Genomic DNA, 15,488 nt, shown 5'->3' on the forward strand with positions numbered 1-15,488 from the left:
ACGGGGGTGCCGGGGAAGGAGGGGTGAAGGGGGGGCTGTGCCCGGGTCCCGCAGCTCCTTGCACCGGGATCGTGCAGCCCCTTGCACCAGGGTTATGTGGCTTCTTGCACTGGTCGGTGTACGGGTCTTCACACCAGGGTTTTACAGCTCCCTGCACCAGGATCATGCAGGTCCTTGCACCAGGGACATAAACCATCCACCGGCATCATGCAGCTCCTTGCACAGGGATCATATAGCCCTTTGACCTGGATCATGCAGCTCCTTGCATGGGGGTCATGTGGCTCCTTCCTTGCACCGGGACCGTGCAGGTCCTTGCACAAGGGTTGTGCAGCTCAGAAAGGTCATACACCTTTCACCAGGACCATGCAGCTCCTTGCACAGGCATCATATAGCCCCTTGCACCAGGGTCGCACATCTTGCACCAGGATTGTGTAGATCCTTGCACCGGGGTCCTACAGCTCCTTGCACCAGAGTTTTACCCCTCCTTGCACTGGTGCCAGAGGCTCACTGTGCCCATGGAGGGCTGGCGGTGACCTGGAGATGTGCTGGGTGGCGGAGAGCAGGGCGCTTGTCCCCCTCCAGACAGGACCCTCGGGGTCAGGCCGCTGCCAGGTGAGGCTGTGCGGGGATCGCGGAGCTTTTTGTGTGAGATGAACTCTGCAGGGACTGGGGGTGGCGGCGGGAGGCAGCGGTGGGGACCCTGCCCAGCCCGAGGCAGCAAGCCCCCTGCGCCCCGAGTCCCCAGGGCTCAGTGTCACCCTGCCACCCAGCTGCCCGTGGCACCAGGACGGCATTTCCCTCTCTGTGGCTGGGAGCTCCCCGTTCCGCAGGACCCGCCGTGGCAGATTTGGCTGGAAACAGCAGATTTAACGGGTGGTCACATGCCCCAGCGGGGTGACTGTCATCTGACCGGCAGACGGGTGTCAGACAACGGGCCATGGGCCCTTCAGTGCTGCATCTCCTGTGCATCGCCCCATGCTGCACCTCGAGGAGCAGCATCCTGGGTCCGGTCCAGGCACCTGGCGCTGGACCAGTCTGTCTGACACTGCATCCAGCAGCTCCTCTTGGAGGGGAATCCAGACACCCCAAGCTTTGGTGACATCCGCGTCCCACGCACGCCACCCCCTTCCTTCTCATCATCCATCCTTCGAGGCTGCAACAATGAAGAGATTTACCCCTCGAGAACAAAACCAGGGCGTTTTCTGCAGCCTGAGTGTCCTTGCGTGACACTTTTTAATCCCTAATTTATTTGCAAATACGCGTGGGCAATTCCCCCAAACCTAATGAACTGAGAGCCGTTCACACGTAGCTCCTCGTCTCTGCACGTCCTGCTCCAAACTGGTTTCTGAAGCCTCCAGCAATGGCTCCAGCTCAGCCCTGGGGTCCCCGAGCCTTGGCTAGCACATGGTGCAGCCTGAATTTCTCCCAGTCATCCCCGTTTCCCAGCCAGCCCCAGCAGGAATCCGGGTCCCGCTCAAAAAGGAGACCCCAAATTTGTCATCGCTGCAAACTCAAAGTGCTCCGTGCACAGCTGAAAGCCCAGGCAGCACCTGGAAACCTCGAGCATGAGCTCAGACTTTGGTGTTTTATTAAGAAGAGCTGTGCCAGATCATGCTCAGCCGCAGCCAGACGAGACACGAGGCAGATTTGCAGCCCTTTATTCACCACAGGAGAGTTGGAGACTATTCCTCTCCGTACAGGGGTCTGAGGGAGGATAAGGTTTTGCGGGGACAAATTATCCCAAGGGCGATGCTCAGCATCCCTAGGCTGACAAGGCAAAGCCAACTCTGTTGTTGGCCACGTCGAAGATGGAGTAATACTGCCGGAGGAAGATGTTGCCGAGGATCCAGAGTGGCTGGCCGCTGGCAGAGCCCACGTACGTGCTCTCGACCCCAACGGTGCAGACGCCGTCGATCTGTCGGGGGGAAAGAAGCAAATTTCAGCGCCGGTGAGGAGCACGGGGGATTTGTACTGCCCCTGCCTTCATGGCTGCTTTGGCTGGGAGCAGGATTAGACCCTCCTTACAGTCGCATACAGGCACGTAAAAAACCCCGTGAAACTGGGGGCTGGGCAATATGGCACTAAGGCTGCTGGAAACCTCTGTTTGAAAAGAACCTCTCATTTTTCTCCTGGGCAAAACTGCCCTGTGACGGTGAAAGGCGTGTTGGGAATAATAAAATCACACCTACGTTTAAGACATAGACAGAGGGAGGCAGCGGTAACTGGGCTCCGCTGATGGCAAAGTACAGGGTGGGCATGCTCGGCACGTCGCTGCAGTCGACGACAAACTGCAAAAGAAGCAAAGAGGGGCAGAGGGGTCAGGTTTAGCATGTTTGGAAGAATTATTGTTGGTTTACACCACTGCCAGGGGAGATGCAGCACTGCAGTGTTGTTTCAGGTGGGATGTTTTGCTCCAGAGGTGCCGGGAGCCCTCCATCGCTCCGCATTGCCCCCCCCAGGTGCGTCCTCATCCCACGGCACCAGGCCCTCATGTGTGCGGGGCATCCTTCCCACCTACCCCGTAGTCATTCTCCTCTGCACCCAGCGCCTGCAGGAAGGCTGACATGAATTGTCCCGGGATGGTCAGCAGGAACGTCCCGGTGTCCACAATCCCATGACAGCCTTGGCTGCACCAGCCGGTGGCTGACGGCCCGATGGAGAACCTGGAGAGAGTGGAAGAAACAGCATTGGAAAAGGCTCCCTCTGTCCAAGACCCCTCTCCAAGCCACGGTGCAGCACTTACTTCTCGATCCCGATCTTCCAGTACAATTCCTCAACCACAGGAGCCCATAAAACCTCTCCGGAATATAGCTGGGGGTCAACCCCTCCGAGGATGACTTCCCCACCGTAATTATAGGTTGGGTTGCTGGAAAGACATGAAATTCAACCCCAAATCAGGCTGGCTGCTCAGCAGAAAGCGGTGTAGCATAGAGGTGTGCGGGGAGAACGTATGGATGGGGAGGGGATGAAGAAAAGGACGGATCCAGGCTGTGTCTGTGCGAGAGAGAGATCCGGCGTCACGGGTCTCACCGCGAGTAATAGAAGCTGAAGATGGGTTCGGCGAGCTGGTTCTGCTGCAGCATGTTCTGCATCAGCGTGTTGAAACCGCCGACGGCAACGCCCGGGTAAGCCATGCCCAAAATCCCATCGAATTCCAGGTAGTAAAAGGGGCTGCTGGGCTCATCCAGGCTCAGACCGAACTCCTGGTTCCTGATGACAATGTTCTGGATCTAGAGGGCGAGGAAAGACACTGGGAGATGACGGCATTTGGGACATTCCCCTTTGACATCAACACCCCAAGCGTGGAGTTTTTAGGGAGACTCAGGGATGGCCAGGAAGGTCATGAAGATAAATCTGCACTGAGAGGTGTTGAACTCTTCCCCATCACAGATGGGGGGAACCTGGCTCTTATTCTTTGTCCCATCACCCTTATTATTTCATAGAAATACCCACAAAATGGGTTTGCCTCAGCTACATTAAAATAAAAGCACATTTTCACCGCGTGCAAGTCTCACAACAGAACATTTCGTAGGTCCTGTAATGACGAAGCTCAGCCGTCGGTGTAAAAAGCAAACATTTAATGCCAGAGCGGCGATGAACAGCCCAGGGGACTTGGCCTGGGTTTATTTGCACATCCCAGTCTCTGAGTGAATTTATGCTGACACGCCATAAACCCTACATGGGCGATCCAGGCTCTAATATCCAAAATAAGAAGGTACTTTCAGCTACCCCCTAAATTTTTAACTGAATTGGACTGATCACAACCGCAGTCCCTTCTTACCCCGACGGCAGCAACGCACCAGCACATCAGAAGGCACTTACTGTCACCGTGTCGTACCCTAACAGCACCGACAGGTCACCGAACCCATAGCTCAGGTCACACCGATGTCCGAGAAGGTGGAGGACAGGCTGGGGTTGAACCTGGCATGGTTCCCTGCATGGAGAGAAGGTCACAGCCCCCAGGTCACACCCTGCCCTGGGTTCAGCATCCCCGTCCCCACACGGGGAGAAATCCCCAACAAGGGGCTTCCCAGGGAAGGGGCCATCCAAAACCAGCCCCACCGGTGTCACTGAGCCGAGAGCAAACACCAAACCCCCCGTCGGCTCTCACTGATTTCCCTGCTATAGCTGCGGCCCGCAGCGTGCGAGGGATGCCTGAGATGGGGGAGAAACCCCAGCCCCGTCGTGTCCCCCGGGGGATGCTCACCGCAGGCTGGCGTCTGGCAGTAGGTGGAGGGCACCCACAGGTTGGCAGAGCCGGTGTCGAAGAGCACCAGGAAATTTTGCGGGGGGGTCCCGATGCTGATCTCCCCGAAGTAGAAGGACTGTGAACAAGAGCGTGGGAGGATTTCTCTTTCTGCCTGTTTTTTTCTGAGCGAGAGTTTTCAGCTCCCTGCCCTCTGCTAGCTGAGAAACCCGAACTGCTACGGGCTTGTAGGAAGGGCTCGCAGTCCTCGAGAGCACCCAGGGCAGCTAAAGCACAGAAGGGGGCAATGATTTGCCTACGACATAACACAGCAAGGCCAGGAGTAGTAGATCTGCCCTGTAACCATCAAACCCTGCTTTTTCCGAGAAGGGAAATTAATTCTGGATAAGACGTGCTGCCTCCTGCCTTCGTCTCCCAACATCACCCGGCCCTCGGAGCCGGGCTATAAAACCAACATGCCCGCAGGCAGCCAGGAAAGGAGGAGGGCATCCCCAAAAACCGGAGCCAGGTGGCTCGTTTGAGGAAGAAAAAGTTTTAATACTTACATCCAGGTAGTTCGTTAGCGGTTCGTAAGCCACAGCGTTACCGAGCTGGTATTTCCTACCAGGGTCCCCTTTGAGGTCCTTCAGGAAACCCGCCGGCATTCCCTTCTCTCTCATCACCTCCCGCATGGACCTGCCTTTCCTCAGGGGGATCCTGCGCGGGATGGAGATGGCAGCGAGATGCTGAGTGGCCGGGTGGCCCCATCCGTCCCTGCATCCCCATTTGCTGAGAGCAATCCCCGCTCCACGGCCGGACCCTGCACCCTCACACCCACCCCGGCCCTGGCACTCACCTCAGCATCCCCTCCCCGAGCCAGGGGCAGAGCAGGGCCAGCACCAGCCACCGCATGGCCCCGGGTGCTGGTGGCTCCATGGCAGCTCCGGCACCAGCTCGGGCAGGGCAGGGTGTATATAACCAGGAGCCGTGCCCAGCCCCTCGCTCCAGACACCCCTGGCCTCTATCTCTGCACCCACCCAACACCAACGCTTGCGGTGCGTTTATCACTGCAGCCGCCCGGATTTTCCCTCTTTACCCGGCTGTTCAGGCGCTCACAGATTGGCCCCGCACCTCTGATACCCAGACCAAATATGTGACATCTGATAAAATGCCAAATCCTGTTGTTATCAGGAGGTTAAAAGTGTTTTCTCTTGCCTTCAGCACCAGTTTGATCATTCCAGAAAACAAAGGCAAAACACACCCTTTATAGCAAACGGAAATTCATGATGCTGGCGTTCCTCTTTTGACCCATCCAGGCAGCCAAGGAAGTGCCACGGGGCTGCAGTATTTCTTCCATCCCAGCCTACAGACTGTTACATCCAATTCCTTCAACACGGCTAGCACGAAACAGCGGCGGTGGTTTTCAGCCCTGCTCCAAACCTCCTGGGAACCAGCACATCCCCCCCAAAACCTCTGTCTTTCCAGGCATTTGTCCTTCTGTCACTCTGCCCTTCGCTGCCCTCCAGCTCTGCGAATACCCCCAGGGAAGCTGCGACGGGGGCTGGAAGCTGCTGGGTACAGCAGCCCTGAAAGGTGTAACGGGCCTTTACCTGCCTGGTCGCAGCCGCTCAACCGAACCATCTCCAAAAGACACTTGGATTTGCTGGAGTTTATTATCCGTGTCAGTCAGGCTCAGGTCACACGTCTGGTGCTGTCTCCCATATGCTTTGGGTGATGCTCTCATAGCCAGGCAGGAAAAATCCAGGGGAGTGTGTATTTAGGCATTCATTTCCAGGGGATTTTTAGTCCCAGGAGACCCTTTCCTCCTCCTGGGAAGGTGCTACCAGTCCCTGCCGGGTCACTGGGGACCCATCCTGGCATCTGGTGGCCAGAGGATGCTGCTCAGCCTCGCGCTCCGAAGCCTGGGCACTCACGGCCTGCAGAAACTCTGCCACTTGCTGCCGGGGAGCGGTGACGGTCCCCACGTCCCCATCAGCCTGGCAGCCTCATCTGCGCCGGCCTGTGGGCTCATCTCCTGTGGAAAACCTGAGGAGAGAAACATGGGGTTGTTTTTCCATGCGAAGCTCTCGGCAGAGGAGCCCCAGCTGGACCAAAAGCTCGCGGCTGCCCAGAGCCCTCTGCCTGGGGGACGCGGCGCTGGGCTTTAACCACGTCCTTTAACACCTACTGCTTCGAGCACCCGCCACATGCTGCCGTTCTGTTCCCATTTTGCAGGGACCAAGACCAAAAATCCTTGTCTGGATCTGAATGTCCCCACGGGTGTCACCAATACACGCAGCCCAGGGAGGAGGCAGAAGCGGGACAAGCGCCACTCTCCCCGGGGTCGGGCAGGAGCGTCCCCGCTGTCCTTTGCTGTAGGGCACTTGCAGACACCCCACTCCCCGCTGGCACTGGGGACAGACCCCAGCAGAGCCTCGGTGCTCCCATCCGAGCTTTGAGCCAGTGGCAACTCAGGAAACATCCCCCCCCTGGCGCCCCTTTCCTCCTCCATCGCATCCCGATGGATCTGCCTTTGCTTGGCCGAATCCTGCAGGAAGCAAAGGGAAGAGCAAAGGGCAGCAGGGACACGGTCAGCCGTCACTTGTCCCTTCCTGCCACCGCTGCTGCCAGAGCAGCTTCGGCTCTGGGAAACCTCCCCATTTTATAGGGGAGGAGGAATGCCCTTCCCCGCGATCCGCGCCTGCCTCCTCTCCCTCTCGCTGCACTCAGCCTGTGTCAATATTTTGACACAAAGCACAGAGGAGTTTGTGTCCTTTCTCTGCTGAAATGACAGAGCTATTAATACATCTGATAATGAGCTCCAATGATAAGGAGCTTCTAAGAAACAAGTCTGGATCCCGGGAAATAGCGGTGTTACCCGAGCCTCCCCCGGCAAAGGTGTTCCCCGTCCCCTTTGGCCACAGACCAGAATTCCCGATACTCCGGCTGTTGTTTCACCTGACTGAATAGCCCCACTTCGGGATTTAGGGGTCATTTGGATGTCATGGCTGACCTAATCTGGCCTCATATTCCCGCTTTGAGTATGGAATTCCCATATTGCTCTGCGGGAATTGGAGGAATTCCCACTTCCTTTGTGGGAATCAGAGGGCTTTGTTACACCTTATCCAGCTGCAAGGAAGGTTAGTGGGTGGCTTCCCGCACGCACCTCTGACGAGGTTTCCCGGTGCCCAGCGAGAGGGACGGAGCTGGGGACCGACCGTCCCTGTGGCTTTACCCTCGGCCGGTCAGAGCAGCCCTGCAAGTACCAGCAGCAGCAGGAGACAGGACAGAGTGTCCCTGCGGTCACTCCAAGGTCACCGCAGACTGCAAGCAAAGCAATGTCCACCGCCACCAGCTAACTCTGTGTTTGCCTGGGTCGGTGCTGGTGACCATCTCCCCGGGGCGACTGGAGGAGGGCGAAGCTGTTCCGCCCCATTAGGGGCTCCACGGCATTTCCAGACACGCACCAGTGCCTGATGGCCCAGAGCAGAACTGGCTTTTTGGGGAATCCCTCGGGGAACTCCTGTCTCCGGGGCTGTGGTTGGTGTTTAAGACCAACCCCAGCCACCTTTTGGTGTCCAGACACCTCGCACCGCAGCCTGGGGCATGGTACTTCTCCCCTGCAAAGCAAAGCCCTTGCAGGAATCAGGCTCAGGACACTCGTTCCGGGCTTGGCCCTCCTTGAGGACAAGGAAGACAGAAGCGGGGTGCAGCCAGAGCCAGGATTTGGGGGATGGCAGCTGCCTGCTTTCCAACACACAAGGTCTGCAACGCCCCGCCGAGTCCACAAGCCCTGCAGAGGGGACGGGGCTGGGCTGTGGGACATCCTTCTCTAGGTGACCCTGCTCTGGCAGGGGGGTTGGACTAGATGATCTCCAGAGGTCCCTTCCAACCCTACCATTCTGTGATCCTCATACCCAAGGGATGGGCTGAACCATCTGGAGGACCTACCCCAGGCACCAGCGTGGGGAAGGACCGGTGGCTCCCGTCCCTGCGCTCATCGGGCCGTGAGCTGAGCTGCAGCTCGTGCCTTCTGTGATTATCAGAGCCACCCCCAAGATCAATAATTCACTATAGATAAAGGCTGAGGCTCAGTCCCACAGCCCTTCGGAGCCGAGAGCATGTCACACCCCTTTGCAAGAAACATAAATACGTCAATTTTAGATTTGAAGCAGCCCAGGGGCAGCTTCCCCACCGCTTCCCCTGTGCTGACTCTGTGGAAATCTGCCTGGCAGTTCATCACGGCGCTTACCTTGCTGGAGAAAGAGTATCTGAGACACACAACCCATCAGTCTGCGCTCAGTCATCGCTCGGCAAACTCAGAAGGTCAGAGACGGTGTGGGATGTTGGGGTTTATTGGTAACAGAAGACTGTGAAAACACACTTACACAGAAATCCCGGAGGGACAGGGAGCCATGCAGGCACGTAAAGGAACATAAAGGTCCATAGGAACCCCCCAGCAGCGCTGGTTTAAGGTGCGTTTGGCCAGGAGAGGGGCTGGATTCCGCTGCTCCGCTCCTCTACGCCGACGGGGCGAAGCCGACACGGTTGTTAGCCATGTCAAAGACGGTGTAATACTCCTTGAGGAAGACATCACCCAAGATCCAGAGCGGCTGCCCGTTCTGGGAAGGCAGGTAGGTGGCCTCAATCCCCAGAGTGCAGTAGCCGTTGTCCTGTAAGAGGGGAATAACCGGGAGTCAGAGCCTCAAACAAGCAGCAGGACCCTGCCGGCTGGGCTGCAGGGCGGTGGGATCTGCCCACACGGGTAGGAAGAGCGTGTTGGTACTTGTCAAGAAGCACCGGGTCCTTCCCTGGCCCTCAAGGACTCAGCAGGACTCAGCTGCTCAGCTAATACATACGTTCAAGACGTAGGCAGAGGGGTAGAGCGGGAGCTGAACTCCCTTGATGACGAAGGTGATGGTGGGCATGTTGTGGATCTCATTGCAGTCAACTGCATACTGCGGAGAGAGGGTGAAGAGGGGGTTATGGCTGGAACATCACCCACCGAGAGAGGAGAGATACCCCCGTATGCAGGGGTAACAGACACTTAATCCCCTGGCAGTCGCCTCGTCCCTCCCTGATGTGCCTGCAGCTCCATGTTCTGCAGATGCCACGTGAGTTTTGTGGGACCTGGACAAGCCCGTGGCTTCTGGCTCCCTTAGGAGCCTCCCCGCTGCTCCGTACCACCCCCAGAGCATCCCCTGCACTTACACCGTAGCTGGTCAGCTGGGCCCCCACGGCCTGAAGGAAGCTGTCTATGTACTCCTGGGGCATTGTCAGCAGGAACGTCCCCGTGTCCACGATGGCCTGGCAGCCCTGTTTGCACCAGCCCGTCACTGACTGCCCGATAGCAAACCTGGGTGGAAAACCAGGAGAAGGACGTTACTTTAAGCATCCACTGGCAACTAACCCTGTCTCGGCTGGATCGTTAAGTCTGGGATGCTCTGAAACGCGGTGTCTAACCCCCGCCTTGAGCCTGCGCCTTCTGCAGTAGCTGCAGCTTCATCTGGAGGCCGGCTCTACCACCCTGGTCCCAGGAGCTGCCCGGGTGGATGATGCCCGTCAGGTACAAACACAACTCACTCGTTAAGTGCCACCTGCCAGTAAAGCTCCTGGGTCACTGGTGCCCACACAATGTCCCCGTGGAAGAGCCGAGTGTCGATGCCTCCAAAAATGAGCTCTCCCCCGTAGCTGTAGGTGGGTTGGCTGCAAAAACACAGAATTTCAGCAGCAGAGGTTGGTAAATCAGTGCAATACGCATGGGCTAGCGAGGGACAAATTCACAGGGGACCAGCACGGGGACAGGCAGGGGGACACCGCTGCACATGGGATGTGCAGAGGACCCCCGCAGATTTTTACCGAGAGAAGTAGAAGCTGAAGATGGGCTGGGTGAGCTGGTCCTGCTGCAGCATGCCCTGCAGTGCGGTGGGCGTCCCTCCCACCGCCAGCGAGGGGTAGGCCATTCCCAGGATCCCATCGAAGTCGGCATAGTAGAAAGGCTGGGTTGGCTCGTTCTTGCTGAGCCCGAACTCCTGTTTTCTGACCGTGATGGTCTGGATCTGGAGGGGGAGGGGACGCCAGGTCAGCCTGCACCCTTAGGCAAACCCGAGCAGCCATCGGATGGGATGACTGATGCTCTGAAAGCCCAACGAGCAACACTGCAAGGTCACAGCTGGTGAAGACATCTGCAGGCAGCTGGGAAAATCAGCAGGAATTGAGTTAAAACAAATAAAAACCCAGCTGGGTAACTGACGGTGGCAATAACCACTTTATATTGGTTCTGCCCATCCCAGGCCCTGGTTTTCCCAAGTCTTGTCTACATGAGTTCTGCCCTTAAGCTGTCCCCCAGGCTCCTTCCCTGGGGGCACCCAGCTGGTGTTGGGGACACAGCGCCCAGGAAGACAGGGAGGGCGTGGGGCGCGCTCACCCTCAGCGTGTCGTAGCCCAGCACCACCGTGAGCGTGCCGCTGCCGTAGGAGATGTTGTAGGACCGGCCGTTGGAGATGAAGGTGGAGGACTCGCTGGGCTTGAACTTCGCGTGATTGTCTGTGGGCGAGAGAAGAGGGCAAAGCTCCTGGGCACGCACTCGCCTGGTGACAGTGGGATTTCACCACTGGACGCTCTGCCGGGATAACGCCTGGGAAAGCAGCTTCCCCGGCAGGGAGCAACTTATGAAGAGTGGATCGGGCTGTTCCTCTGCCTCGTGGTTATCTCTAAGGCAGGGTTTTGCATCCCAGTTTTGTCTGAAACACTCTCAAGGGAACAGCCATTGCGATCACAACCACAGCAGCCCCCCAGCACGAGCAAAGCCGGCAGCAGTTAAATCCCCATCACTCTCCCATCGGCAGTGAGCTACATCGGATGAGCCGTGCCGGGGAGCGGGACATCAGCTCCGTGATTTGTAGTTTCGCTCTTCCCTCTGCCCAGCCACAAAAGGTCAGGCATAATCATTGTGATTTCTGCGCTCTGGGGACACCCACGATGGCCGTAGCGGTTGGGCCATCTTCGTTAGCCAGGCTCCTAAGGGCATCTCCCAAGGCAACTCACAGCACGCCGGCGTCTGGCAGTAGGTGGAGGGCACCCACAGGTTGGAGGAACCGGTGTCGAAAAGCACCAAGAAGTTTTGCGGCGGGGACCCGATGCTGATCTCCCCGAAGTAGGAGGACTGCAGGTGAGAGATGGGTGTCTCCGTTGGTCACAGGGTCAGGGACAGAGCAGGCTTTCGCCTCCCAGCCCCGCGCCGGCGTCCCAGCGTTTTGCAGGGGGTCGGGAACGCCAGGCTCACGCTCGCGAATAACAAAGTAGGCAGGGGTGAACTCTCGCCCTGATTTTTCTCCCGAAAGATGTTATATTAAATATTTATTTTGTTATGCCTTTCATTACATATAGAAAAGCATCACTTTTCACGGCTGGAGGAAAACTTTTTCTAAAGTCTACAATAGAAGCTTAAAAACGAGTGGGGAGAAAGCAATCTCTCACTGCTGGAGGCTCAGGGGTGAACAGATCCGGCAGCTGGGAAGGAGGAGGGACAGGGGAGCGTGGCGTATGGACGGGCAGCGGGAGGGGAAGCTGGGGAACTCACATCCAGGTGGTTGGTTATCGGCTCATACACCACATAGTCCTCACTGAACTGGTATTTCTTGGCAGGATCATATTTAACTTTCTTCAAGTAGTCGTCTAGCACTCCGGCCTCCCTCATTTTCTGCCGTATAGACTTGGCTTTTTTCAGTTTGATTCTGCACAGAGGAGGGAAAAAAAAAAAACAAACCAACAAATACAGCAGAAATCAGGAGGAGATTTGGGCGTTTTCAAATTATTAGTTCTCTGGGGTCCTTTGAACCCAGCCACGATGGGAGCCCTCTGCTCAGCTGCCTCGCGTGTCCCCAGGGGCTGCCCTCCCAGCGAGGGATGCAGCCTGGACTGGGACCACGACGGTCCGTGGAGATGCAGAAGGCTGGAGTCACACCTGGTTAGACTTGGTCGGCATCCTCGGGGACACAGGGCAGCCCGGGTTACAACTGCAGCCAGGCTCCGTTATCTACCCTCTCCCGACTCTTTCCGCCCAGCGGCTGCTGCAGGACACCCACCTCACCAGCCCCTCCGAGAGCTGGAGAAACACCAGGGCCAGGATGAACCACTTCATGGTGCAGCAGTTGTCCACCGGTCCACACACACCTCCTCAGAGACTGCAGCAGACAGGCTGAGCTGCTTGGATTCCCCGTTTTTATACCGGGAAGCAGTGACTCTCCCTTATCTGCTAACCTCCGTTTTCCATTACCACCACGCGCACCCCCGGCTTCAAGGGTTTCTTTGTATTTTGGGCCACGAGGATTTTGAGGAGTTTGTGTCCTTAAGCGAGGCGCTCAGGTGAGAATCGAGCAGCACACGTCTTCGATAGCAAGATCAAAGTGTTACCATCCGATAAGGGGCCAGCTCTTATCACAGCAAAGAGAGGAGTGACCCAAACGTCACCGTGGTGGGGCGTTATCTGTGTTCGTCAAAACCTGTTCAAACCTTTTCCCAAAACAAAGGCGCTCGCGGCTCTTGGCGCAGGATGGAAACGCGTCGGACTTTTGTCGGCCGTTCTTCCGCCCGCCTGCAGGGACCTTCTGGCGTGGAGGAGGGATGGCTGCTGGCGTTGAGGCTTTTCCAGGGGACAGTGCAGAGAGCTGGAGCTGGTAGCTCTGCTCCCCCCGTCCCGGGGGCTCAGGGAGACCACGAGGTTTCTTCTGCTTTCTCGTAGGTGGTTTCCAGCACCATTCTGCTTTCTGGTCTGTCCTTCTCCGCTTCTTCATCTGGTCTGTCCTTCTCCACCACTTCATCAGCCTCCCAGTCTTTCACCATCCTCTCCTCCAGGTACAGCTCGTTTCCACGTGTCACACACCCCAGTCCTGCTTCTGCTTTCATACTCTTTTGGACAGAATCACAGAATGGTTCGGGTTCGAAGGGACCTCAACGATCATCTGGTTCCAACCCCCCTGCCCTGGGCAGGGTCACCTCCCACCAGCCCAGGTTGCTCCAAGCCCCGTCCAACCTGGCCTTGAACCCCTCCAGGGATGGGGCAGCCACAGCTTCTCTGGGCAACCTGGGCCAGGGGCTCATCGCCCTCACAGCCAAGAATTTCTTCCCCAGATCTCATCTAAATCTCCCCTCTTTCAGTGTAAAACCCGTCCCCCTCGTCCCATGGCTCCCCTCCCTGATCCCGAGTCCCTCCCCAGCTTTCCTGGAGCCCCTTTAGGGACTGGAAGGGGCTGGAAGGTCTCCCCGGAGCCTTCTCTTCTCCAGGCTGAGCCCCCCCAGCTCTCTCAGCCTGTCCCCACAGCAGAGGGGCTCCAGCCCTCATCACATATTTTTCCTTTTTTTTTTTTTTTTTTTTTTTTGTAAATTTTGTGGAGCAAGTAATTCCCTTTCCATCCTGCATTAAAAGGCAGGTGCTGTGCCTCCCTGCATGGGGGAGGTTTAACCCACCCGTGGAGGAAGCTCTCGGGGTTTAACCCATCCACTGGGCCCTTGCCCCAGCCTGGAAAATCAGGAAATTTCTCATTGGCCTTTTTTTTTTTTCGGTGGAAAAAAAAAAAGAGAGAACCACAAACACAGACCTCCCAAAACAGCCAACAAACACCCAAACATTTTCGGTACAACCAAAATATTTTCTAGCAAATGGACCAAAATGTTTTCGGTCATAACCTAAATATTTTCCAGCAAACAGATCAAAATATTTTTGGTTATAAGCTAAATATTTTCTAGCAAAGGGACCAAAATATTTTCAGTTATAACCTAAATATATTCTAGACCTCCTCTGGCCCTGTTTGAATCCTGGCTGGGAGCAGCCTGGCTCTTCACAGCGGGGGAATCACTCTCTCCATCACCCGCCGATAGCCCGGCGTCGCTATCGCTGCGCTCATCCCGTGTCAATGCTCTGCACAGATTTTATTCCCTGGGGAGCACCGGGGAGTATGTGTCCTTTGCTGGATATTGAGACTATAATAAAGCAATTATCTTGTTTGCTAGCAGGATTGATAGAAAGATCAACTTATTAAGATTGGATAAAAAAGCAAATTCTGGCTGAAAGCAAAGAGCAGTTATCAAAACGTCAATATACCGAGTGTTATCTGCAGGTCCCCACGGGGACTCAGCCCTGCCAAAAGACAAAGGAATAAGGTGCCCTCTACAGCACACACAAACACATTCTACTTTTGCCACTTCTTGACCCAAAGTTAGGCAGCACTCGTTTGCCGAGGCGTTTAGTCTAAGAGAAATGGAGGATTTAGGGTTTCTAACGCCAGAGATGCCGTGTCCCTGCGCAGGGCCAGCAGCACGCACCCACGCCGCTCCAAGGCAGGAGCTTCTCGTTGGGCATTTCCCCTCCTTCGCTTGCAGTGTCTTTTCTGGGTTGGTGCAAACAGCTCCAGCCCGGGGAATCCCATCTCTTCCAGATGAATTCCGATCCCCTTTGCATCCCAGGGCCGACTCCGCCACCTCTCCTGGGACATCGCAGCGGTGCAAAGCCAGCGAAGGAGCTGAGCCATGAGCAGCAGACGTCCCGGCCGCCCAGAGGACTGCAACAATTTCAACATGAGCCAACAAACCCTAGTAAACCATCAGCCGCTGCAGAGGTGGGCACCTTCTCCCAAAAGCCGGTAGCTCTCGACAGAGCGTTTCGCAGAACTAGAAACGGGCTCTAAAGTGGGATCCAGCCTCCCCTGTGACCCAAAGACCTCTCCTGCCTGCAGACACCACTCCCAGGGCCACCAGGGGACAGAAACCTTTCCAAAGACATCGCCATCACCCTGTATTTCCTATAGGCTGCCAGAGGCTCCGCTTTACCCACGGCAATGGAGGAGAAGTGACAGGTCCCCACTCCAGGACTATTTACAACCCGCTTGCCCAGACTATTGCCATTTACCTCAAGAAATGGTAGCCTAGAACTTAATAAACATAAATATGGGACTGCCACGAGCTTCCCTTGTTCATGAAAGCCTGTTGCTCTCGCAAGCACCGTGTCAGCTGAAACCCTTCCTGAAGGTGCTGAATCCCATCAGAGTTAATGCTCTGCCCCTTGGTCATTTAAACAGTCTCACTCCGTGTGATTAATTCAAAATAGCTCTAGATACTTCTCCTGGAGCACCATCGCTCTCCGCTTGGGTTCTACCACCAGGAAAAGCTGCTGGTGGAGGAAGACCACAGGATGGCATGTGCGTGTCCAGAGCAGCTGTGTTTATGAACCGCACACAAGCACACGCATCCTTTACTCGGTGCCGCACGAGCTGCTTTTAGTGTTTTATTTCCAAAACAGAGATTA

General features: G+C 56.3%; 2 protein-coding genes across 2 annotated transcripts; both read right to left on the reverse strand.

Annotated features, from left to right (window-relative positions):
- Nucleotides 1–1,708: 1,708 nt before the first annotated feature.
- LOC134525685 (pepsin B-like) lies at nt 1,709–5,441 on the reverse strand. The gene is given in 10 exon segments (XM_063356791.1): nt 1,709–1,915; nt 2,190–2,288; nt 2,519–2,663; nt 2,744–2,866; nt 3,031–3,230; nt 3,823–3,881; nt 3,884–3,934; nt 4,208–4,325; nt 4,753–4,903; nt 5,043–5,441. Coding segments are annotated over 10 exon segments (1,179 nt in total). The 5' UTR covers nt 5,123–5,441; the 3' UTR covers nt 1,709–1,762.
- Nucleotides 5,442–8,524: 3,083 nt separating this feature from the next.
- On the reverse strand, nt 8,525–12,607 carry LOC134525686 (pepsin B-like). Its single transcript, XM_063356792.1, has 9 exons — nt 12,274–12,607; nt 11,769–11,922; nt 11,234–11,351; nt 10,614–10,732; nt 10,046–10,245; nt 9,770–9,892; nt 9,398–9,542; nt 9,046–9,144; nt 8,525–8,859 (listed from the first exon to the last, which is right to left on the reverse strand). The coding sequence occupies exons 1-9, from the start codon at nt 12,327–12,329 to the stop codon at nt 8,707–8,709; spliced, it is 1,167 nt and encodes a 388-aa protein (XP_063212862.1). The 5' UTR covers nt 12,330–12,607; the 3' UTR covers nt 8,525–8,706.
- Nucleotides 12,608–15,488: the final 2,881 nt, after the last annotated feature.

This window comes from Chroicocephalus ridibundus, chromosome 20 (genome assembly GCF_963924245.1).
Source record: "Chroicocephalus ridibundus chromosome 20, bChrRid1.1, whole genome shotgun sequence".
NCBI lineage: Eukaryota > Metazoa > Chordata > Aves > Charadriiformes > Laridae > Chroicocephalus > Chroicocephalus ridibundus.

Coding starts and splice junctions, on each gene's coding strand:
- LOC134525686 (XM_063356792.1), bottom strand. CDS start 12,329: ATGAAGTGGTTCATCCTGGCCCTGGTGTTTCTCCAGCTCTCGGAGGGG. Junction 10,733..11,233: donor CTGCCAGACGCCGGCGTGCT/GTGAGTTGCCTT, acceptor TCTCGCCCACAG/ACAATCACGCGAAGTTCAAG. Junction 10,246..10,613: donor TGGGCTACGACACGCTGAGG/GTGAGCGCGCCC, acceptor CTCCCCCTCCAG/ATCCAGACCATCACGGTCAG.